This window comes from Quercus lobata, chromosome 9 (assembly GCF_001633185.2).
Source record: "Quercus lobata isolate SW786 chromosome 9, ValleyOak3.0 Primary Assembly, whole genome shotgun sequence".
Classification (NCBI taxonomy): domain Eukaryota; kingdom Viridiplantae; phylum Streptophyta; class Magnoliopsida; order Fagales; family Fagaceae; genus Quercus; species Quercus lobata.
In genome coordinates, this window is record NC_044912.1 from 29,923,559 (window position 1) to 29,949,111 (window position 25,553).

Here is a 25,553-nt window from a genome sequence, read left to right on the forward strand (position 1 = left end):
CTGAATGTAGAGAGTTGATGGGAACTACGCTTTCAGATACGAACCTGAAAATATCGTTCCCCGCAGACGGCGCCAAACTGATGAGGTGCAAACTCGTCAGTCTCAGGAGGCAGATGGAACTCCCTGTTAGCGTCTGATTCTCTTCAAGAAGGATGGTCACCGGTGTGGTGCCTGCCACAACGTCTCCGATGCCAAAGTTAGAGCAATCAAGATGTTTATAGAACTAGCAGTAAGAAGTATCTTTTCAGAATTGTAGTCTCGTACCTTATGCTGTGAAATGTGAGAGTTTTATACTTGTGAGCTAGACTGCTAGCCGTTGGAGTGTAAATGCTCTTCTTTCATAACGCTTCAAGCCCAATTATGGGGCTTTTATTAGTCCTCAACGGTCTGCCTTACTGGTTTCGTAACTGCCCAGGTTATTTACTAGTACCATTGAATGACTTTCATTTCCTCGTCGTTGATGGTTTGTTCGTCATCAGGGGATATCTTCGTCATTACTGTGTCCTCGTCACTACAACGTGTTCTCGTCGATCCCATCAGTATGTATTGTCAAAATTTTAGTATGAAAACCAAATTCAATTTTTTTTTTCTTTTAAAATATTGATTACATCAGTTGGTTTACATGATACACATGTTTTAAATTATACAATAAATATAATAATAAAAAATTGCATACCAAACACTAGAAAACATTCTCAATCTCATTTTCAAGGTTGTTACCAAACACCGAAAAACGAGATAGTTTTTTAGAAAATACTCTTTAGAAAATGAATTATTTTCCAAAAAACATTAATACTGAAACAAACAGAGCGTTATTGCTTCTTAGTGACACCTGAATGTCCCAAGTTCTAACCAGTTCAATATGATGCTAAAACCCAACCAAGATGTTTTTGAAGTCCAACAAATAAAACCCATTATTTTGAATGAATTTTCCCTCAAAATTAAAAAGATTAATGTGTAGTTTCTCCAATAAGTCAAATAGCATTTAAAAAGGATTTTCTAGGTATGTTTGGTAATAGTTTTTGTTTTTCTATTTTCAAAAACTTGTTTTTGGGAATATAAAGAAAAAACAATTTTCTTGTATTTTTGAAATCAAAAACATTTTTGGTTAGTTGAAATTAAAAAAAAAATTGAAGAAAAAAATAAAAAATACTAAAATATGTTATTATTAGGATTTGAACTCAAATACTAACTCATTAAATGAGACAGATTCATTAAATTAAATGTGTGTTTTCATTGACTTTTGAAAATTAGAAACTGAAAACAACCTTTTGCATGTTTTCAGTTTCCTTCACAAATTGAATTTTGAAAACAGCTTTTGTTTTTTTGTCTATTTTGGGTTGCCAAATAAGTTTTTTATTCTAAAAAAGAGAAAATTATTTTTGGAAATTGAAAATAAAGGGAAAAAAAAGTTATCAAACATACCCTTAAGTTTTATGTTTAGCAATCCTAGGTAGACAAGTCTTTTAATTTATTTCTAGTTTCTATGAGTCTTATTTGACTATGGTCTTGAAAAGGTAATATTTTAATTGCTATTTTCATTTTCCTATCCTTTGGGTGGTAAGTTTCGGTTTTTGTATATCTTTGGGTGATGCTAATTTGTATTTCATTGAGTGGCGAGTCATTTCAATCCTGTATCCTTAGTAGAATTCCGTTGGTTGGGAATGCATGTATCTCATTGGTCTTTTTGCTTTGGTAGTGGGCTATTTATTCATTTTATTATTGAGTTTTTGATTTATTCCATCTATTCAAATAATTTGTGATTCATCATTCATCATATTAGTTTGGGTTCCTCCATACTTTTCCAGTATCACTTAGTTTACTGAATATCCCTTTTCTACCCAAAAAAAGAAAACAAGAAAGAGATTCATATTTTGTTTTGTGGTAAATTAAAATTAAAAATATTATTTTATTTTCTTAAGATGAGAGAAGAAAAATGAAAGAAAACAAATGATAAAAGAAAATGATTATATATATCCTTCAATGTATAATCTCCTTTTACAGTAATAAAGTCTCAAGTCTCCGGATGGTAAAAATAAAAAAAATATAAAATCAATTATACAAAAGAATAATTATCTGAAGAGATCAAGTCATTGGTTCCTTTTATAGGTTCCAATAGTAATGATGGTTGACAAAGACTACATTTGGTATATTGGGACTGGTTGCATGCATGAAAGATATTGTGTGATTGCTTCCTTAGAATGACCCAATATTAAAGATGGTTGATTAGAGTTAGATATTGTAATATTGGGATTGACTTGATTCGGTATCTTGTCTTAATTTCCACTAATACACCCTCGCAAGCTGTTGGATCGATAAAGAACAAATCATGAGCTTGTCAGCCAGAATTGAGCACTAGTAAGGTCCTTGCCGAACACATAAGCAATTTGATCCAAAGTGTGAATGTAGAACACCCAAAGCTCGTTATGCACAACCTTCTCACGAACATAGTGATAATATCATAATAAACTTTGAGATGTTTCATACAAGCATAAAAAAAGTGGACTAGAGGATTTGGAGCAGAGGAAAATGGAGCTATAATATTATCACACCATATAAAGTTGACAGAACCAAGAGAGGTCAGTGGCAGTTTGAGCCAATTAATGGTAGTTCGTTTTGGTGCTAAAGCAAGAAATGATGGCCTATCTCTTGGTGCTTGACAAGATAGATGAGAACTCAAAATAAATGCAATAACCACGAGTGGAACAGCGATAAATAGGCCTCAAGGCTAAGAGGACTTGGATTAAAAAGAAGCCTGTTATCGAGATTCTAGAGTGCCTTTGAGACGCAGACTAATGAGATGTCCTAGGTTGATGCATGTATTGGCACACCTAGTTGATGGCAAATGGATGGTCAAGACGGTTGAGGGTAAGGTTTGGAAAGCACCAAAATGCTATAGTAGGAGATGGGATTAGGACCATAGGGAAGAGTATGGTTTGGCAGAGTCCATGCATGTAAGAATACATTAGCAAAATTAGTGGCATACATAGTTTGTGTGTGATGGAGATTGTCACCAAGTTAAGAGGTTTCATCAATAACCAAGGAAATAGTGTAGGAACTTGAGATCTTTTATGGCAAAGTGGGAACCCAACTAACCAAGTACCGAACTATTGAATGAGATGAGTAAATAGACTACAAAATACTTCACTTGTTTCGACCCACTAATTTCGAGGATCCAAACAAACACTGAAAAGAGGTCCGAGTGAATAAGTCTCGACAGCTGTATTCCAAGAGACATTAAAACCCTTGAAATAAGCCAATACAACCGTTTGAGAAAAGGCGGAACAGTTTTAGCAGCATTCCCGCGAGAGTTTTGGCTCCAAATATTACATTTTTCAGCACCATTTTAACGTAAACCTCAAAATAAAGATATCCTAAAATTTTCAACCCACAAAATAAAGCCCATAATTTGAAAAATAAAAGGTGCGGCGGTCGATGAATTAGCTCCAACGACGATCTTGAAAGCTTTTGCGGAAACAATATAAAACAAAATCATATTTTCATTTAAAGATCGTTGTACCACACAACCATGGATTCTAAATAGAATAAAATTGCGTACCTCTCTTAGCAACCCAAGCGTGTTGCCTCCCAAGGTATTCACGTCTCTCTCTCTATTTCTTTTTGAGTTTTCAGAAGACTGCAGTATCACACAGTAGTTCTGATGGCCAACCACTAAATATGATATTATAAAATCTTATTTTATAGTAGACTTTTAAAAACCCTAGAGAGAGATTGGACGTGGGATCCTTAGGGATCCTAATCTTCAGCCGTAGGATTTTATCAATAACTTTTTGAACGTTATTGACTTATCTTGAAACTCTTTCCAAAATTATTTCTTAATTTTCTCAATCATTTCAAGAAAATATCTGAACTTCTACATATTGCAATAATGTCCATCAACACATTGCAATTGACCCCTGAAGATTAGAGATTTACAAATGAGGTCCCATTTCATACAATTTTATATCTATGTCCTTCCACCATACTATATTCCCACAAGCCACTAGGACTGGATAAATATCATTGTTATGTCCCTAGCTTATGTGACCCTTAATTTCTTGATTTCATAATTTCTATTGGACTCCAAAATATTTATAAAAACTCTTTAAATATATATATATATATATATATATACACAATATTATATATATATGAAAAAACATTTTTGAAAAATGTCACCGGCCGGTTTTGTTTTGAGTCCAACTTCAATATGAAAATCAACTGAATATACTATCTTCTTTAGAGACTGGTGGATTCATTGTTGAGCATTTATATATTTTACTCATTACATACATAACCCAACGTGTCTGTATATAGCCTTTAAAATTGGCATCACCAGTTGACATTGTCAAAGTTATGTGCATAATAAATAAATATACACAAACCCCTCATGTTTGAGGACAATAGAAAAATTGTGATAGAACAACCTTTTAAATAACAATGATCACTCCATAAGGTGTTCTTGATCAGATCCAATTCAGTGTATGTACTTGTTACATTACACCCACTTGTTTGCTTAAAGTCACTACTTCAATGATGGAGTAAATCATCCTATCATATAGCAGCACAACAAGTGTAGGCTTCAATGGTAATATTCAATTAATATCCACAGCCTAGAACAATTTAATAATATATGAAAAATCATTACTCCCTGTCTTTGGTTTCTTAACCATTAACATGATTTTTCCTACAGAGGTGACATCACATGCCACATTTAAACAATGAAATATACCTATAAAAATTATGAATGTGAAAATAGAATTTTATCATCAAATAAAAATGCACAGTATTGTTTTTGAGGGCACATAATTCTAACAATCTCCCACTTGCACTCAAAACCAATCATACATGTATTTAATACCCATTGCTTCCAAATGTTTCTCAAACACTTTTTGAGACAATGCCTTTGTGAGTGGATCTGCAACATTATTGGCAGAGGCAATCTTTGTTATTGCTACATCACCTCTTTGTATAATATCACGTATCAAGTGATATTTACGTGCAATATGTTTTGTCCTTTGATGAGCCCTTGGTTCTACTGCATTTGCAATAGCCCCATTATTGTCACAATAGATAGTAATGGGTGACTCAATAGAAGGAACAACTTCAAGTTCTTGAATGAACTTGCGAATCCACACAGCTTCCTTTGCAGCTTCACTTGCAGCTATATACTCTGCTTCTGTAGTAGAGTCTGCAGTAGTATCTTGCTTGCAACTTCTCCAACTTATTGCTCCCTTGCCAAGAGTGAACACAAATCCAGAAATTGATTTTCTATCATCAATATCAGATTGAAAATCAGAATCTGTATACCCTTGGACAGTCAAATCCTCACCACCAAACACCAAGAAATAATGTTTGGTCCTATTTAAATATTTGAGGATATATTTCACTGCTGTCCAATGCTCAGAACCTGGATTGGATTGATATCTACTCACAATGCTCACTGCATAACAAATGTCTGGCCTAGTGCAAAGCATTGCGTACATGAGACTTCCTACAGCCGAAGCATAAGGACAGTTTCTCATTTTCTCTCTCTCTTCTTGTGTTTTAGGACACATTTGATTAGAGAGATGAATTCCATGTCTAAAAGGTGAAAACCCTTTCTTGGAATCTTGCATGCTAAACCTAGCCAATATCTTGTCAATATAATTGACTTGTGAAAGTCCCAATAACCTTTTCTTTCGGTCTCTAAACAATTTGATTCCGAGTATATAGGACGCTTCACCAAGATCTTTCATTGCAAAGTGACTAGATAACCATATTTTTATAGATGACATTGCTCCTACATCATTGCCAATGAGTAGTATGTCATCTACATAAAGAACTAAAAATGTAATAGTGCTCCCACTAACCTTTTTGTAAACACAGGGTTCATCCATATTTTGTGAGAAACCAAACGATTTGATTGCCTCATCAAAACGGATGTACCAACTGCGAGATGCTTGCTTTAGGCCGTATATAGATCTCATCAACTTGCACACTTTTGATTCTTGACCATGAGATATGAAACCTTCTGGCTGGTCCATAAAAATTTCTTCTCGAATGTGTCCATTCAAGAAAGCTGTTTTAACATCCATTTGCCATATCTCATAATCATAATGTGCAGCAATTGACAATAGAATCCTTATGGACTTTAGCATGGCTACTGGCAAAAAAGTTTCCTCATAATCAATTCCAGCCTTTTGATTATACCCTTTTGCCACTAGCCTAGCTTTATAGGTCTCCACCTTACCATTAGGTCCTATCTTCCTTTTGTAGACCCATTTACAACCAATAGGCTTAATACCTTCTGGTTTGTCTACTAAGGTCCAGACCTGGTTGGTATACATTGAGTCCATCTCTGATTCCATGGCCCTTTTCCAATTCTCAACGTCCTTATCAGTCATTGCTTCTTGATAAGTAAAAGGGTCATTATCATGCTCCTCTGACTCCATTAGATAAATCTCATTTAACAAAGTGAGTCTAACTGGAGGCCTGATAGTCCTTTTACTACGTCGAGTTTCTTGTATTTTGCTTGGTTCAGTAGGCACTATTACTTGCTCTTCATTATACTCATTCAACTCAGCCATTGGGTTATCAATTTGTTCATCAAGAGAAACTTTTGCTCTACTTTCATTTAGGCTATAATCTTCCTCAAGAAAAATAGCATTCTTGCTCACAAACACTTTTTGCTCACTAGGATTGTAAAAATAGAAACCAGTAGACATCTTGGGATAGCCAACAAATAGACATCTATCACTCCTAAGTCCTAGCTTATCCATATTAGACTTTCTAACATGTGCTGGACAACCCCATATCTTTAAGTGATTTAGACTTGGTTTCTTACCAGTCCATAACTCATATGGGGTATTAGGAACTGATTTGGTAGGGACTCTATTTAATAAATAAATAAACAGCAGTCTCCAAAGCATAACCCCAAAATGAAATTGGCAACTCTGACATGCTCATCATAGAACGAACCATATCTAATAAGGTTCTATTTCTTCTTTCAGCTACACCATTATGTTGAGGTGTGGCAGGGGGAGTCAATTGAGAAATAATCCCATTTTCCTTTAGATATTGCTTAAATTGATCCAAGAGGTATTCTCCTCCTCTATCAGAGCGAAGAACTTTTATGCATTTTCCAGCTTGTTTCTCAACCTCATTACGAAATTCTTTGAACTTTTCAAAGGATTCAGATTTATGTTTCATTAGGTACAAATAGTCATACCTAGAATAATCATCAATGAAAGTAATGAAGTAATAGAAACCACCTCTTGCCATGTGATTCATAGGACCACAAACATCAGTGTGTATTAATCCTAATACATCAGTGGCTCTAGCTCCCTTTCCTGTAAAGGGACTTTTGGTCATTTTCCCTTGTAAGCAAGGCTCACAAATTGGATAAGGCTCTACCTTCAAAAGATTCAATGGCCCATCCCTTACCAATCTATTGATTCGGTCAATATTAATATGACCAAGCCTTAAGTGCCACAAATAGGTAGGATTAACATCTCTTTTTCTTTTAAGAGATAACACACTGGTAGCAATATCATTCTCAACACAATTAATAGAATTATCAATAGAACTCAAAAAATAAAGACCATCTTGTAAAATGCCAGAAGTTACAAATTTATTATTAAACTTAACAACAAGTTTAGAAGTAAAAAGAAATGAATATCCTGAACAACCAAGTTTTGAAACTGAAACTAAATTTCTTCGCACTTCTGGCACATATAAGCAATCTTCTAAAACAAGAGTTCTACTAGAAGATAATTCTAAATAAAAGGTTCCAATGGCAGTGGCTGCAACAGTTGCACCAGTCCCCATCTTTAGGATCACCTCCCCTTCATTTAGCCTTCGGGTCTCCTTGAACCCCTGCAACACATTGCAAATGTGTGAGATTGTACCAGAATCTACACACCAAGAATCAAATGGACCATCCATTAAATTTGTTTCAAAAACGAGCAAATTAGGCATACCTTCTGCAGGTTTGTCATTCTTCAGAGAAGCCAAATAATGGCGACAGTTTCTCTTCCAATGACCAGGCTTACCACAATGGAAACAATTTCCTTTTGCTTTCTTTTTCTCAGTGTCCTTATTCACTTTGTCACCTTGAGCCTTATTGAATGACTGAGACCCTTTTCTCTTAAAGTTCTTACCCTTAGGCTTAAACTTAAAAGAAGAATCAGATTTTTCAGCCAACATTACAGTAGGCTTTTCTTTCTTGATGAGATCCTCAGCTGCTTTCAACATATTGAGCAGCTCTGACAATGTCACTACCATCTTATTCATGTTATAGTTCATGATAAACTGATTAAAAGAATCAGGTAAAGATGCTAGGATCACATCAACTTGGGTCTCACTATCAATTTCTGCACCAAGCATATCCAGTTCATTGATGAAAGAAATCATCTTTAGGACATGTTCCCGAACTGGAGTTCCTTCCACCATTTTGGTGGACATGAGATTTTTCATAGCAGTTTGCCGTGCACTTCTGCTTTGTTCTCCAAACATCTCTTTGAGGTGCAGCATCATATCTTGTGCTGTAACTAGGCCTTGGCATTGTTTTGCAACACATTGGTCATAGAGGCCATTATGTAGCATTTAGCCATTTCATCAGCCTCATGCCACTTATTAAATGCATCTCTTTGCGCCTCAGTGGCATCAGCTAAAGCAAGTTCTGGTGCCTCAGTATTAAGGACATGAGCTATCTTATCAGCAGTGAGAACAATGATTAGGTTCCTTTTCCAATCTACATAGTTTGGTCCAGACAATCGATTTTCATCCAAAATCTTAGCTAAGGGATTAAAATTGGTCATAATGAATTTGCAAAATAATACAAAATAATATTTTCACATACATATATCCATCATATTCAGGTTTTTGAATAACTAATGGTACCTCCCACAAGAACAAAATATCATAGATTCCCAGAACAGAATATAACAATTATATTCATAAATAGTTCGAAGTGGGCATCGGGAACCCTTACCTTGCATGCTCCAATAATTTCTTTTGAAATATACTGTGCACACCATATAAAGGCAAATAGATACTATTCATCATAATTTCATCTCATGTTTCTAATTTTATTTAATTTATCTATGACTCCCGATTTACTTTTGGCCTCCAAATCAAACATGTTTTACACTATTTTAGTGGTCATGTTTATTTGGATAAGTGCAAACCATTATCTAAGTGTGATATATGTACTAGTATGATTATGTTGCTATTTTAGCCACACTCCCACCAGTCATACACACACCTGTCTTCCCAAGAAGTAAACAAGAGGAACTACTAAACCAAAATCAAGTCTATCCTTTTGGCTTCAACAAAATTTTAATTTAAAAGAACCTTTATTCACCGACAATGGAGGGCCATAGGAATTATTCTATAAAATTATCCTATTTAGCACTTAGCATATATCAACACTGGGATGTAACTGTAAAGTGAGTCAATGCACTAAATATCATTCTTTATGTGTCTAACACAACTCCCACCAATTGAGATTCAATACCTTAATTCGGCAATACTCAAGATTTTATCAATATAAAAGGGTGAGTCAATGAACCAATATATATCAATATAGGTTACACAGATAAGCACATATACATGCATGTAGGTTCATAATAGACAATCTATCAAAGACAATCTATAACATAAAAGACAATCTATGAAGCCTACATATGAAACCATAAAAGGACAATCTGTAAAGCATGTATAGGCTACGGCGCACAAAAGCAATATACAATATATAAGGCATAAGAGACAATCCATGAAGCCTACACATGAAACCTAATCTATAAAGCATTTGGAGGCTTACAACACTACTGCGGCGCACAAAAGCAAGGTATTTTAATTGATGTTCTCCACTTCACCGAATGAAAATATTTAACATATCACATATGTATATCAATCACGGCATATAAGAAACATATCTCGGCAAGCATATTGATATTAAATAATAATTTAAAATCCATGATTAATTGTGGTTTGCTCTGATACCACTGAAAGCTTTTGCGGAAACAATATAAAACAAAATCATATTTTCATTTAAAGATCGTTGTACCACACAACCATGGATTCTAAATAGAATAAAATTGCGTACCTCTCTTAGCAACCCAAGCGTGTTGCCTCCCAAGGTATTCACGTCTCTCTCTCTATTTCTTTTTGAGTTTTCAGAAGACTGCAGTATCACACAGTAGTTCTGATGGCCAACCACTAAATATGATATTATAAAATCTTATTTTATAGTAGACTTTTAAAAACCCTAGAGAGAGATTGGACGTGGGATCCTTAGGGATCCTAATCTTCAGCCGTAGGATTTTATCAATAACTTTTTGAACGTTATTGACTTATCTTGAAACTCTTTCCAAAATTATTTCTTAATTTTCTCAATCATTTCAAGAAAATATCTGAACTTCTACATATTGCAATAATGTCCATCAACACATTGCAATTGACCCCTGAAGATTAGAGATTTACAAATGAGGTCCCATTTCATACAATTTTATATCTATGTCCTTCCACCATACTATATTCCCACAAGCCACTAGGACTGGATAAATATCATTGTTATGTCCCTAGCTTATGTGACCCTTAATTTCTTGATTTCATAATTTCTATTGGACTCCAAAATATTTATAAAAACTCTTTAAATATATATATATATATATATATATACACAATATTATATATATATGAAAAAACATTTTTGAAAAATGTCACCGGCCGGTTTTGTTTTGAGTCCAACTTCAATATGAAAATCAACTGAATATACTATCTTCTTTAGAGACTGGTGGATTCATTGTTGAGCATTTATATATTTTACTCATTACATACATAACCCAACGTGTCTGTATATAGCCTTTAAAATTGGCATCACCAGTTGACATTGTCAAAGTTATGTGCATAATAAATAAATATACACAAACCCCTCATGTTTGAGGACAATAGAAAAATTGTGATAGAACAACCTTTTAAATAACAATGATCACTCCATAAGGTGTTCTTGATCAGATCCAATTCAGTGTATGTACTTGTTACATTACACCCACTTGTTTGCTTAAAGTCACTACTTCAATGATGGAGTAAATCATCCTATCATATAGCAGCACAACAAGTGTAGGCTTCAATGGTAATATTCAATTAATATCCACAGCCTAGAACAATTTAATAACATATGAAAAATCATTACTCCCTGTCTTTGGTTCCTTAACCATTAACATGATTTTTCCTACAGAGGTGACATCACATGCCACATTTAAACAATGAAATATACCTATAAAAATTATGAATGTGAAAATAGAATTTTATCATCAAATAAAAATGCACAGTATTGTTTTTGAGGGCACATAATTCTAACAGATCTGAGGCGCGGTGGTTGGCGATATCATCTCCGATGACGAGCTGAGGGGCACGGTGGTCGGCAATATCATCTCCTCCACTTCTTCGTTTGATTACAGGTCTCTCTCTATTTAACTCTCTGTTTGTTTCCCGAGAAAAAAAAATGTTGAAGTTGTCCCAATCTCTCTTCCACTTCTTCGTTCGACTACAAAGTATTCATCCAATTTTGGGTTAGTCCTGGTGTTTTAGGGGCTTAGAGAGAGAGAGAGAGAGAGAGAGAGAGAGAGAGAGGGAGAGAGTAGTAGTATAAATTGGGGGCTAGGGTTTGGATACTTTGGAATTGGAATCACGCCAAACCGGCTTTGATTCAAAATAGATCCGTGGCTTGAAAAAGCAGAAGGTGTGGATTTCGTTATTTCTCATTTTTCTTCATTTTGCTCTGCATTTCCTGGTTTATTTGGGTTTTTAGGTCTGATCTGAAGCTTTAGCCTGATTCAATTTTGTATATTAAATCTTTTTATTTTATTTTTTATTGTAAGTTTGAATTTTTTTAATAAAATTGATGCACTGGAATTGAATGAGAATGAACTAGTTTTCATTTGGCAATGGTGGCAATTAAAAATATATTAATTATATTAATTTTTACTTGGGGCATAGAATGTGGGGAGGACTTAAATAGAATCTGTTAAGCTCAATTATCTTAAAGGTTTGGCCGTTTTCAGAGTTTGCTTCACTGCACAATTTCTTGAACAGAGAGAACTATAGGAATGTTATACAAATGTTATAGAGGACCTTGTTAGTTCAATATGGTTAAATTTACATGGAAAGAAGTGTTCCACTTTGGAAAGGGTGTGATCTAAATCATGAATTGCTGGGATTTCATTTTGAAATATATTATTGTTGGGCATGCTTTGTTTTCAATTGGTGTCACGGATTTGTGAAGACCTGTGTTGGTATTTTAGATTGAGTGATGAAACGGCAAAACCATAGCTCAGTGCTTTGTTGGTAATGCATTATGGTACTAAGGTTTCAAATTTCACTAGAAATTTAAAAAATACAAGATCCGTTTTCTATCTATTGTATTATATAATGCCCAAGTCAGGTTTTTCACTCTATCAAATTTCACTAGTGATAGCAACTAGTTTATATGCGTGGCTGATTTTTAGGATTTATGCTGGCTGGATCAATACTCATGGTTGATGGCATTAATGCTCAACTGAAGTTGCTGCATAACTGATGCTGGTGCTGCTGCATAATTGCTGGTGCTGTTGTTGGAGGCGTGATGGATGCTTTGATTGATTTGGTATCTCATTACGTACCAAGCACAAATATACATTACACAAGTTTACTTTATCCTAGTTTTTTAATTTTTTTTCCACAACATTGTCTGATGTGATTATTTTGGCAAGAGTTACTCTATAGTTCTGCCTTTTGTTACTACCATCATATGTTGTATGTTTGATTTCTGGAATATTGACTAATAATATGCAATAGGTAACAATCTAGTGGAAGTGTCCCTCACCATATACTTAAGCTTTGTTACTCAAAGCACTACATAATGGTATCCGGTAGTATAATTGGTTCATTGACACTTTTTTTTGGTTAACCATGTTTTGGATAGAAAATTTACTACTAACCCGGCTATTCATGGCAGCCTCCTTGGATCACCTTTCTGGGAGCATGAGAAGGAGATATTTAACCCTGAAACTTCTCCTGGTGCAGAGCCTTGGGTTTACTATACAATATATGCGTTTTTTGTCTTCTTATTTAATATATTTGACATTGTAAGTTTCTTCTTAACTTTACTATTCTCCCTTTTCAGCACCTTCTTCTCACTTCGCTGGTTCATATATCATAGCTTTATATTTCTTCTTGTTTATAATCTTGTCTTCTAGTTGTTGTAGAGATAGAAACTTCGTTGAAAGAATTGCAGATGCTACTGCATTGAAATCATGGTGATGCTGCTGATCAAAGATCTTTTGGTTGTTTCTGTCATCTTCAAAAGAAAGAAGCCTCTACATTCCATTATATATGAATATAAAATTTGTATAATATAATCTTCGTATATCTAATCCAGCCTTGTATATGTTTGACTCAGTATTCAGTTTGATTAAATTATACTTCTGCTTTTGTTTGATATACACCAATGTGATTTTTTTTTTACATGTAAGGATGTTTCCTAATTTTTCCAGCAAGTGTTTATGTAATTAATTTGCATTGATTGAATATTTTTATAGTTTAAGATTTGTGTCTTTGTTGAGGTACAGATCTCTCTGTTTCTTCCACCCACCTTCAAATCTACCTTTTTGTTTTTGTTTTTGTTTGTTTACTTTCACATCTTCCACTAGATTTTTCTCAACAGAATTCCTGAGAAATTTTTGGGTCTTTAATTGCTTCTAATAGTCTTTCTTTATGAGAAAAATTCTGGTTGTTTTTAAATTTGCAAGTTCTGCTTTGCAGATCTTTGATGGGTTTTGACTAAGTTATTGAGCTCTGCTTTGATTGGTCTTAGCTTCCTTTCGCGGTTTGTTTTCTCACACTTTCTTGCTTTTTTTTTCTTTGGGTATATCTAGATGCAGAAGTCAAGTATTGTTTTTTGGAATTTGTGGAGTGAGATGGGAGTAATTTTTTTTTTTTTTTGGGAATTAGTAAATTTATGTTTATCTAGCAAACGTTGGGTTAAATAGAAAATAAATAAGCTGTGCAATTCTCTTGGTGCTCGATATCCTAGCTCTATAATGAAAGTTATGACTCTGATGCTAACAATGATTAATTGTGCTAACTTATGTTTATGTATCCTATGGATAGATGAATGCATCCTAGGCAGTTGACATTCAATACTACTTGAACTACCTTGGGAAAATGGTGACTCTCTTGGTGGAACTGGATGGAGCATGAGTGAGTTTAGTTAGGATGTCAAATATGTTGGGGTTTAGTCACTTGTGGTCAAGGTAATAATTCATAAACTGAACTATACTACTTAATTTGCTTTTTCAGAAATATGTTACATGTCAACATGGACTTCATTGTATGACAATTTATCAATCAAACACCTCAACCATGTAACAAGTGCATTACCACATGAATAGGCTGTGGTTAGTTTGGCTGTTTTTGCCATCATTAATCCAAGTTTATTTTTATACCATGATGATTTGTTCAATTTCATAATCTGTATTCCATTTTGAGTTTTGGAAAACACTACTCTTAAGAGTTGAAAATTCCATCAGTTTATGTGAATCTAAAAACTGTCTACGTCAGTTATTTGAAGCCCAGATATTGTATGTGTTCACTAGTAACTTTAGTTTATTCATTATTCACAAGCCACCACTTCTATTTCTCTAATGCCCCCTTCATGAATTTAAGATTTTTAAAGGGCTTTACATCTTTATATGTGTAACCAACTACATGATTTATGTGTTATACATAGTATCAAGTGGAGGATTACTCTCCATGTTGTAGGGATATATCTTTGGTTGTAGGTTACTGACAAGATGAAAGCATGTGCATCCTTAGAAGTAATTGACAACAATGTTGGAATATTGGACCCAAGGACTTATCAGACTAATGGGAATTTCTGATTGAAGCATCTTCTAATCTCTTGGAATGGCCTTGAGAAATCGTTTTTGGCCCAACACTTTCAGCATGCTATTAAAGATAGTGGGTATACTAGTTTATTGGTTTCAGAATTCTCTAGTTAAAAATATTAAGTTCCTTTAGGTTAATGTAAAAGTGTTTCCATAAACTTTAAGAGTGAAGGATTTAGTAATTTGGAAAGCTAATTGAATTTTGTTTGATATTTGTGCTTTGGTATAATACAGATTTTGTAATATGTGGTTCTTTGAAGTGAATGTGCACGACTGTGAGTTATTTATTTATTTAAAAAAAAAAAAAAAAAAAAAACCTTACATTGAGGGCTCTAAAAATAAAGAGGTTATTGTACTTTTATATATTTTTGAATTTTTTGAGGGTTGTCAATACTCTGTAAAGATAAAACATTTCTTTCGAAGGTCATGTTGGCTGTCAAAATTTTTGTTTCAAGGGTCACATAGGCCATTGTAATTTCTATTTCGAATGCATTTGTTTCAAAGGTCATTTAGACCCTCAAATGGCTTTTAATACTTTTTTTTAAAGGGTTTTGACCCTCGAAAAAACCGACTTTAACCGATATCCTTCCGCTGTTAAAGTCAAAGTTTGCCAATAAGGCATGGAATTTTAAGTGACCACCATGGGGCCTGAGGGTAAATTCGGCCTATTCAATTTCATATGACTCGGAAGAAAATTTTTATTGTTGAATTTTAAGCTCGCATTTCAGCCCTTGTTATACATTTTTCTATTTTCTTTGTTAAATTTATAATTTCATAGCTCCCACAGAAGTTTATAGCCAGATATATATTTAAATCTCTTTAAAATATGACAACTGCAAGCAGCATGATTGCTCCCTTATACAAGGCCTTTGATGGGTTCTCTCAACTAGACGTGGCAAAACGGGTGGGTTAGGTCGGGTCAGGTCAATCGGGTTTGCGGGTTAAACGGGTCAATCGGGTTGGGGTTGGGTCGGGTCGGGTTTACCTGTATTTTTCAAACTTTTATTTTATTTATTTATTTATTTTTTTACAACAACAAATCAATGACAACCTGTTTAGAGAGAATGAGGAAAATCAATTAAGCAAATGAATTGCACTTAATGCCACTTGTTAATATCCTTCCAATTTTGATAGTTTTGAGCATGACAAAAATTATTTATAGTTATAAATTCATGATGGAAAAAGTTTTTAATGTTAATAGTTCACTGTCAAAATGCATATAATTACAAGTTTACATCTTCAAAAAGAGATAGATATTAAAACAAACAAAACAAGTAATCTAGCAAAGTAACAAGTTATCGGTCTTCTTAAATGCACATGTTCCTATTGCATTTAAAATAATAATAAAGTTAGATTACTTAAAAAGATAAACTAAACAAAAATAAATAAAAATAAACATAATATATTAAGTAAAGAAGAATAAGTAAATATTGTATAAGAATTACACCTCAATCTCAATATACTCAATGTTGGTAGCAGATTCAGCACTGCAAATATTCATACTTGCAAATTGTAACTCAAGTTGGCCAATTTCGTCAGCATCTTCATCTACAATACAATATTTTAATATAACTTAATGTCCCATGAAAGCAAATCAATAAAGAATTAAAATTGTATAATTATGACTATAAAAAAAAAAAAAAAATTACCTTCAAATCTATATAGCTAACTTTTAGTATACAACGTAGCTTCCACATTCTCAGGTAAAAGACGTGATTAATACAGAGTAAGAATTTTTTTCCCAATGCTACAACTTGATTCAAAAGCAACAGTAGTTATCGGAATGCTCATGAGATCCCGTGTGCAAGAGAAAGATGGAAAGAGTAGAGAAACTGGGAAAGGAAGCTTTGTGGGTTTTCACTGGTTTGGTTTGACTCAACTTCCAGCTTTGCCGTTTATGGCTTTGTGGCTTTGGTCCTTTGGAGTTTGGACAATGCACTACAACTCAGTTGAATCCTGAATGAGATATATATATATATATATTTAATGGTTGTCTTGACTGATGAGTGATGACTCTTGATAGCCTTGGCCCTTGTCTAACATGTTGTAGGCAATTGGCATTGGCAAGCATAGAAGCTAGGCTAGCTAGCTCTTATTGGTACTTTTGATGATTTTTTTTTTGGTGGTACTTTTGATTAATTAAATAGCCATTCTCTATAATATATTAATTATTAGTTTTGGTACTTTGTACTTTATGCACCTAGTATCAGAACGTAGTTAAAATATTTTTTTAGAGAATTTTTTAACGAGTCGAGTCATGGATTATTCGAGCGGATCGGGTTGACCCGCAAAAAAATTAGGTCGGGTCATGAGTCAACCCGTTTTTGCTTCGGGTCAAAAAAATTGGGTTCAGGTCAGGTATTTCTTGGGTCGAGTCTGATCAGAAAATTTTGACCCGTATTGCCATGTCTAGTCTCAACCTGTCAAAGTAGAATATCAATTAGTATGAATTAGATGATATTGAATACCACCTAGACATTTTTGGGGAAATGCATGTTCCTTTGTTCATGCGCCAGATTTTCTTCAGTCTACATGTGTATAATGTCATACACTGCATGAACCAGTCTACAACATGTTCAAATATCTTGTCATACATAAATTCAATTGCATAATAGATACATCAATAATTTAGCCTCAATCGATGCAAGAATATTACGGTGGATTGACTAATTATCTCCCATCATCCAACGGTTTCAATGCTTTGTTTCTTATGCTATCATACCCAGCAACTGTATTGGAAGAAGAACTTGGACCAACATCAATACTAAATGATTGAGTAGGTGCACGACGCAAGTACTCAGTCTGTTTTGCATAGACACTAGCATTTCTCCAAGGGTGTTTTTCCATGATAACAAACCCCTCCAATTCCATTGCCACTTCCTTCATAGAAGGCCTATCCTCGCTTGTCACCTTTAAGCACCTTTTTGCATGATTAGCAACCTCTTTTAGTTGCTCAATATTACCCTTATTAACAATATGATCTTCAAGAATTTGAACTAGGCGATCATCTTTCACAGTAGAAATAAAGAACATTGCTAGATTTCTGTCAATTTCAGGCCTATCAAATGAAAGTGCCATCTTACCAGTCAGAAGCTCTGCCAAAACAACACCAAAAGTTTACACATCACTTTTCTCTGTTAGTTAGCTAGTATGGAAGTATTTTGGGTCCAAGTATCCAAAAGTTCCTTGCACCAAAGTGTTTAATTGTGTTTGATCTAGAGTAACCAGTTTGGAAGCTCCAAAGTCAGACACTTTTGCTATGAAATTATCATCTAACAATATATTTGCAACTTTAACATCTCTATGTATAATTGGCACAGAAGTTGCAGAATGCAAGTACGTAAGTGCTCCTGCAATTTCTACAGCAATCTTCAAATGTTTTTTCCAAGAAAGTAAGGCTGATAAGCCTTTATCATGAATGTGTTTAGAAAGGGTCCCTTTTGTGATGAATTCATAAACTAGTAAGGGCACTTTTGTTTCTAGACAACAACTTAATAGCTTAACCACATTCCTATTGTTAACATGGGTAAGCACAATTATCTCATTTACGAATTGCTCAATTTGGGTCTGATTACCAATTTTGGATTTCTTAATAGTAATCACTTTGTTATTTGGTAATATTCCTTTATAAACTATTCCATAGCCTCCTTGACCAATGACTCTACTTTCATCGTAGTTGTTGGTGGCCTTTTTGAGCTCTTTTGCACTATAAATTATGCCTGTTTCTACAGATTAGATCGTTTTTGTTGTAACAATAAGCCACCATTTTGTTGGAAGAATTTTTCTCTGAGCTTGATGAGCTTGTGAAAACTAATTTGGGAAAAATGATTTCATTGCATGATTAGAATTACAAGCACTAATCTATATATATACAAGCTAAGAGATAACTAACAAAAATCTAATCACTAATAGCACTTGGCACATGTGACACATGTTTTACTAACATCAGCTTGCACGTGAGTAATACAGACATGCACTATTAACTAAACAAAACTACAAGTCGCATACATCAACTAACTACAAGTCATGTTGCTCTGTTCTTCTAAGTTTTGACTTTCCCTGCTTTTTGTGTGTATAAACTTATTTGCTACAACTGATACTTTAGCAACAGATGCTGCTTGATTAGAGGACTTCTTGGACTTCTTCTTTTGATACTCCCCCTCAAGATGGACTGAGGGCAGATGAATATTAATCAGTCCCATCTTGGAAATAAGCTCTGAGAATTGATTAAAACCCAAGGCTTTAGTTAACACATCAGCCAATTGACATTGAGTCCTGACATGTATCAACTTAATTACCTTAGCCAACACTTTATCCCTGACCACATCACAGTCAATCTCTATGTGTTTGGTTCTTTCGTGAAACATTGGATTAGAACCAATATGGAAAGCAGATTGACTATCACAAAAGAGCAAAGCTTCCCTCTCATGCCTTACTTGAATGTCCTTTAGGAGATAAAGAATCCATACCACTTCACATGTAGCTACTGCCATTGCTCTATATTCAGCTTCGACTAAGGATCGTGAGACAATGGACTGTTTCTTGGATTTCCAAGAAACCAAAGAGTCTCCAATGAAGATGTAATATCCAATAACTGATCTTCTTGTGTCTGGAAATGAAGCCCAATCCGAATCAATGAAACCTTTCACATGCAATTCTGAGCAGCTGAAAAGAACACTCCCTTCCCTGGTTCATTGTTCAAATACTGTAAGACCCATAAGTTGCCTCCAAGTGTGGTTTTCTTGGCTTGGACATAAACTGACTCAACTTATGAACAACATAAGTGATGTCAGGTCTGGTGATTGTTAGATACAACAACCTCCCCACTAATCTTTTGTACTTGCTAGGATCATTTAGCAACTCTCCATCATACTTGCTCAACTTAAGGTTCTGCTCCATTGGGACTTTGGAAGGCTTGCAACCAAGCATACCAACATCGCTTAGAAATTCCAATGCATATTGTCTTTGACAAAGGGCTATACCTTTATCAGTCCTTGCAACTTCTAGACCAAGGAAAAATTTTAAATCTCCTAAGTCCTTGAGCTTAAACTTTTGATCCAATAAAACCTTGAATTGATCAACCTTGTCCTTGTCATTGCTAGCAATTAGCACATCATCGACATAGACAAATAAAGCCATGAAAGACTCCCCCTGCTGTCTAGTAAATAATGAATAGTCTGCTTTGGACTGCACAAGGCCTTATTGAATCAAAGCTTCAAAAAATTTGGAGAACCATTGCCGAAATGCTTGCTTCAAGCCATAGAGAGATTTGTTCAATTTGCAAACAACCTCTCCCTTGCTGTGGAAGCTAGGTGGAAGAGCCATGTAAACATCCTCAAGTAAATCCCCATGAAGGAATGCATTGTTTACATCAAGTTGGCTCAAAAACCAGCCTTTCATAGCAGCCACTGCCAACAAGCACTTCATAGACACCATCTTGGCAACAGGGCTAAAGGTCTCAGTATAATCCAAGCCCTCTTTCTGGGTCAAACCCTTGGCAACCAACCGAGCTTTGTATCTTTCCACAGAGCCATCAGACTTATACTTGACCCTATAAACCCACTTACACCCAATGGCCTTTTTGTTTGAAGGAAGAGGAGTAAGGGTCCAAGTATTATTAGCCTCCAAAGCTGCAATTTCAGCATCCATAGCAGCTTGCCACTTGGGATCAGAAACAGCTTGAAAATAAAATGGAGGTTCAACAATAGAAGAGATGGAACAAAAAAATGACTTATAGGAAGGAGATAAGTGATCATAAGAGAGAAAAGAAGAAAGAGGATGAGAAGTACCTGACTGAGGCAGGTTGAGAGTAGGAGCTGTGGTCACCTGACTACAATGGTAAGCTTGAAGATATGATGGAGGCTTAGAAACTCTAGAAGACCTCCTAAGAGCTTGATCAGGAACCATAAGCTCATCTGGAGCCTCAGGCAGATTTTGAGGAAGATCCTCATCAACATCATGATGAACATTAATGATGGTGTCATCAGAAATGGGATGAGAAGCAGCAAATGGAAAAGAGGTACAATTTGGAGAAGTATCATAAAAGGAAGATGGAATGGGGGACATAGTAGGAAGTGGAATAAGAGAAGGAAAGGAAGACACAGCTTCATGAATAGAGAAAGGAAAAACTGTCTCATGAAAGACTACATCTCTAGAGACAAGAACAGTGTGAGATAAGAGATCAAAGAGCTTATAACCCTTGATATTATAGAGATATCCAATAAAAACACACTTCCTGGCTCTAGGAGAGAACTTAGAAAACTCAGGACCAATTGTGGAAGGAAAACATAGATAACCAAAAGCCCTAAGATGGGAATAAGAAGGAATCTGTCCAAACAGCAATTCATAAGGAGTTTTGGGCAGTCTATTTATCAAGTACATAGCAGTGAGCACACAATCACCCCAAAAATAAAGAGGCAAGTTAGACTGAATTTGTAAAGCTCTAATAGTAGATAAAATGTGTTGATGTTTTCTCTCCACGACAGAATTTTGTTGTGGAGTATAAACACAACTAGTTTGATGAATTATGCCCTTAGCTGAATAAAAATAAAAAAACTTAAACTCAAGAGCATTATCAGACCTAAAACATTTGATCTTGACATTGAATTGAGTGAAAACCATGTTATAAAAGGAAACAATCAATGCTTGGACCTCAAATTTTGCTTTGATGAGAAAAAGCCAAGTTGCCGTGGTGGCATCATCAACCAAAGTAAGAAAATATCTATGACTAGCTGAGGTAGGAACAGAAAATGGACCCCATACACCCATATGCACTAAATCAAAAGAAGAATCACACATTGTATTATTAAAAGGAAAGGGCAATTGTTTTTGTTTTGCCAATGGACAAATAGTACACTGTTTAGTACAACAGTTTTGTAAGAAAGGAAAAATGTTGCTCAAAGATTGAAGCTTAACATCAGAGGGATGGCCTAGTCTAGAATTTCACAAAGAATATAGATTATTGTGAGCATTATTAGAAGAAAAAGCAGTAAAAGAAATAATCTTGTGCTTGGACAAGAAATCAACAAGGGAACTAGAAGCTGAAAATAAGCTTGACTGTTACAGTAAGTACAAACCATCAGACATTTGGCCCACTCCAATCGTGTTCTAATTGGTAAGGTCCTGTATAAAGCAATGAGTAGAAAGTAAAACCAGACAAAGAAATTGTGTTTTAGTCATGGAATTGACAGATAAAAGGTTAAAAGAAAAAGATGGTACACATAGGACATTAGTGAGGGTTATATGTGAAGAAAGTTGGATAGTGCCAACATGTGTGACAACAGCTGATTCCCCATTAGGAAATTGTACCATAGAATGTGAAATAGTAGTAATTGAAGTTAATAAACTCACAGAACAGACTATGTGGTTAGTAGCCCCAGTATCAATAACACAAGTCTCCATATTGTAAGCCTTTCTATTAACAATCTGAGCAGAGAAGACAGAATGCTTGAAGTTCAAGGACATACCTGCCATTGTGTTGTTAGGGAAACCCACAGTATTGGGCATGTGGTACTCCTACCCTGTAGTATGTTGCTGAGATGGCTGTGGTAATGCACCAATCAGGGCCAGCAGCTGTTGGTACTGATCTGTGGTGAAGGAATGAGCAGGAGTATTAGCAGCTACATGACCAGGTACACCTTCTTGAGGAGTCATTGCCATATGATTGTGAGGTTGATCTAGGGTAGGAAAAGAGACCAAATGAGCCATGGACTTGTTCTTGGTTTTGTAACCTGGTGGAAACCCGTGAAGCTTGTAACATTTGTCAATGGTATGGCCTAGCTTGCCACAATGAGTACACATCGGTCTATCTTTGCCTTTGCCATTATAACCCCCATTAGTGAAATTTTGAGTCTTGGTGGCCAAAGTAGTAGATTCAACCCTTGTACCCATGCTAACACTCCTTTGCATTTCTTCTTGAATCAACAAAGAATGCACCTTGTTAACAGAAGGTAAAGGATCCATGAGTAGAATTTGAGTTCTGACTTGAGAAAAGGAATCATTGAGTCCCATGAGGAACTTCATCACTGATTCTTTGGCTTGGAGAGATGTGAGCCTTTGATTCACATTGCACTGACATTTGCCACAAGTGCATAAGGGAAAAGGGTTGAGACTTTGCAACTGATCCCACAAAACCGTCAACTGTGTGAAGAAATCAACGATTTTAACTTCACCTTTATGAAGCTCTGAGATCTGCTTCTGCAAATTGAAGATTTTTGGTCCATTTTTGTGACAAAAAGTGTCCCTTAAATCATTCCAAATTTCTAAAGTAGTTTCCCTATAGACAATGCTAGCCTGAAGTCTTGGAGAGACTGAATTCATTATCCAAGTCCCTACCACACTATCTGCACGAATCCAGGCTTGGATTGCAAATGGAGAATCTACAATTGGAGATAACAAAGTGAGAGAGCCATCTATGAAGCCAAGCTTATTCTTAGCAATGAGAGATTTCCTAATAGACAGAGCCCAAGCAAGGTAGTTTTCTCCACCGATTAGAGGTTGAGAAACAAGAACAGCACCAGGATTTTCTCCATGGTGTAAGAACAAAGGATCATTCACATTTGATGAATCCTGTGTGGAAGATTGAGTTTCAGAGGCTGCAGCAGTAGCTATAGCAGTGACAGCCATGGAAAAAGCTTCAAAGCTTGTGAAGAAGAAGAAGAAAGTTCTCTAAGAAAAATGAAGAAGAAGGTTCCCAAATCTGTTAAAAGAAAAAAGAAAAAAAAAAAAAAAAACCCTAGGTTTTGCGCTCTGATACCATGTGAAAACTAATTTGGGAAAAATGATTTCATTGCATGATTAGAATTACAAGCACTAATCTATATATATACAAGCTAAGAGATAACAAACAAAAATCTAATCACTAACAGCACTTGGCACATGTGGCACATGTATTACTAACATCAGCTTGCACGTGAGTGATACATACATACACTGTTAGCTAAACAAAACTACAAGTCGCATACATCAACTAACTACAAGTCATGTTGTTCTGTTCTTCTAAGTTTTGACTTCCCCTACTTTCTGTGTGTATGAACTTATCTCCTACAACTGATACTTTAGCAACAAATGCTGCTTGATTAGAGGACTTCTTGGACTTCTTCTTTTGATTCTTTTTTTTTCAATCCCCAATATATCCAAGAGCCGACCATAAACAATAGTAAAAGGCCAACGCTGATACCTGCACACATTTAAACATGCATTTTCACCTTGAACAGCTTTCTAACCTTTTGTATTCGTCATTCCCATTAATTTTAATTTTGTAATGGTAAAAACTTTGAAATGGTATGAACTAAATATTTAACATATCTATAATACAAAGATGACTAAATCAATATGTGAATTACAAATTTACAATGTAATTTGTGACTATGACTACTGAATAAGCATATAAGATGTGTAGAGGATCGTGATCAATGTGAAATGGAACATGCAAAGCAAATGTCAACAACACTAGACAACGACTATCTACGATGGGTAATTATTGGAAAATTGTTGTTATGACTATCGATGGCTACACCAGTGTCCGAAATGATGACATTGGCAATATGAAATGGTAATTGGTGGTTTGTAACTTTGCATGAGGAATAACTATAATGTAATATTTAAGCTTATAAAATTGATAAAAATAAATTTTGCTTTCACATAATCGGCTTTGCATATAACTTTAGGTAATTCTATAATCAAGACCTTTTAAAAAATCTAAAGATCAAGTTTCAAGTTTCTCAAAAAAAGTTTCAAATTTTTTTATTTAAAATTTATTTTTTTTAAAGAAAACAATTGAGTTCTGTAAGGACGCAATTTAAGTCCCTCACCCAAAAGATAAATGAACATAGGCCCAAAAAGCCCAATACAATGAATTTGTAGAGAATGGGTTGGAAAACTAGGCTTTAATGAATCAGACAACAAGTAAAGTAGATTTTGATGACCAGAAAATGAAAATAAGCTGGTTTAATCTAAAGGAAATCATCCTCGACACAGTCCGAGGAGATCAGTTCTTATATATTTCTTAGAAACTTGATTATATGCTTCAATGCTTGATTTCTACAGTGTTTCTTTCTTAATTTCTCGATCTCCTCCCCTCCGGTTCTCCTTTATATTCTATACTATCTTCCTCCTTCATCTTTACCTTCCACGTGTAGTCTAGATTACTGGTGTTGATCCTTGTCCCATCAGCACCTTCTTGAAGTATTTGAGGAGAAGCTGTGAGGCTGAAAGATACTGTTCAGGTATCACTTCTTCATTAATATGGCTAGAGAGTTAGCCGTAGAGCATTTAATGCAGTGGTAGCAGTTTTTCCTTTAGATATTTCATGGCCTCCCTTTGTCTTGTTCCTTCTGGATACTTATCTTCATCAGTGGAACTATTCGAAACGTTGCTCTTGATGTTAGACCGCATCTTCTGACCGTGTCCTAGGATCACTTCCCTGGAACATAACGCCTAAATCCCTTCCTTTATTTATCAGTGCTGACCTCTATCCCATTTCTTTCCATCCTCAAGCTTATGAGGTGTCCTCAGACTGGGCCCCCGGCCCAATACATTCTATTGGGCCCAATATCCCTAAAATAGCCCCTCGAAATTCCCCTCTTTTTCTCCTTGAGAAAAAAGGAGGATTTCAATATTATAGCATCCATTCTACTCATC

At 35.1% G+C, this 25,553-nt stretch overlaps 2 protein-coding genes and 1 long non-coding RNA gene across 5 annotated transcripts; 1 reads left to right on the forward strand and 2 right to left on the reverse strand.

Annotated features, from left to right (window-relative positions):
* Nucleotides 1-4,832: 4,832 nt before the first annotated feature.
* On the reverse strand, nt 4,833-5,525 carry LOC115961547 (secreted RxLR effector protein 161-like). The gene has a single exon (XM_031080516.1). The coding sequence runs from the start codon at nt 5,523-5,525 to the stop codon at nt 4,833-4,835; it is 693 nt and encodes a 230-aa protein (XP_030936376.1).
* A 2,013-nt stretch (nt 5,526-7,538) lies between these two features.
* LOC115959797 lies at nt 7,539-8,339 on the reverse strand. The gene is made up of 2 exons (XM_031078383.1): nt 7,962-8,339; nt 7,539-7,857 (listed from the first exon to the last, which is right to left on the reverse strand). The coding sequence occupies exons 1-2, from the start codon at nt 8,284-8,286 to the stop codon at nt 7,829-7,831; spliced, it is 354 nt and encodes a 117-aa protein (XP_030934243.1). The 5' UTR covers nt 8,287-8,339; the 3' UTR covers nt 7,539-7,828.
* Nucleotides 8,340-11,344: 3,005 nt separating this feature from the next.
* Nucleotides 11,345-15,092, forward strand: LOC115959798. Of its 3 annotated transcripts, XR_004085002.1 has the most exons (4): nt 11,345-11,728; nt 12,495-13,112; nt 13,224-13,852; nt 14,137-15,092. It is a non-coding gene; the product is annotated as an uncharacterized LOC115959798 (long non-coding RNA). The 3 variants fall into 3 exon arrangements; XR_004085000.1 differs by having other exon boundaries at nt 12,495-13,852; XR_004085001.1 differs by having other exon boundaries at nt 11,345-11,447; nt 12,495-13,852.
* Nucleotides 15,093-25,553: the final 10,461 nt, after the last annotated feature.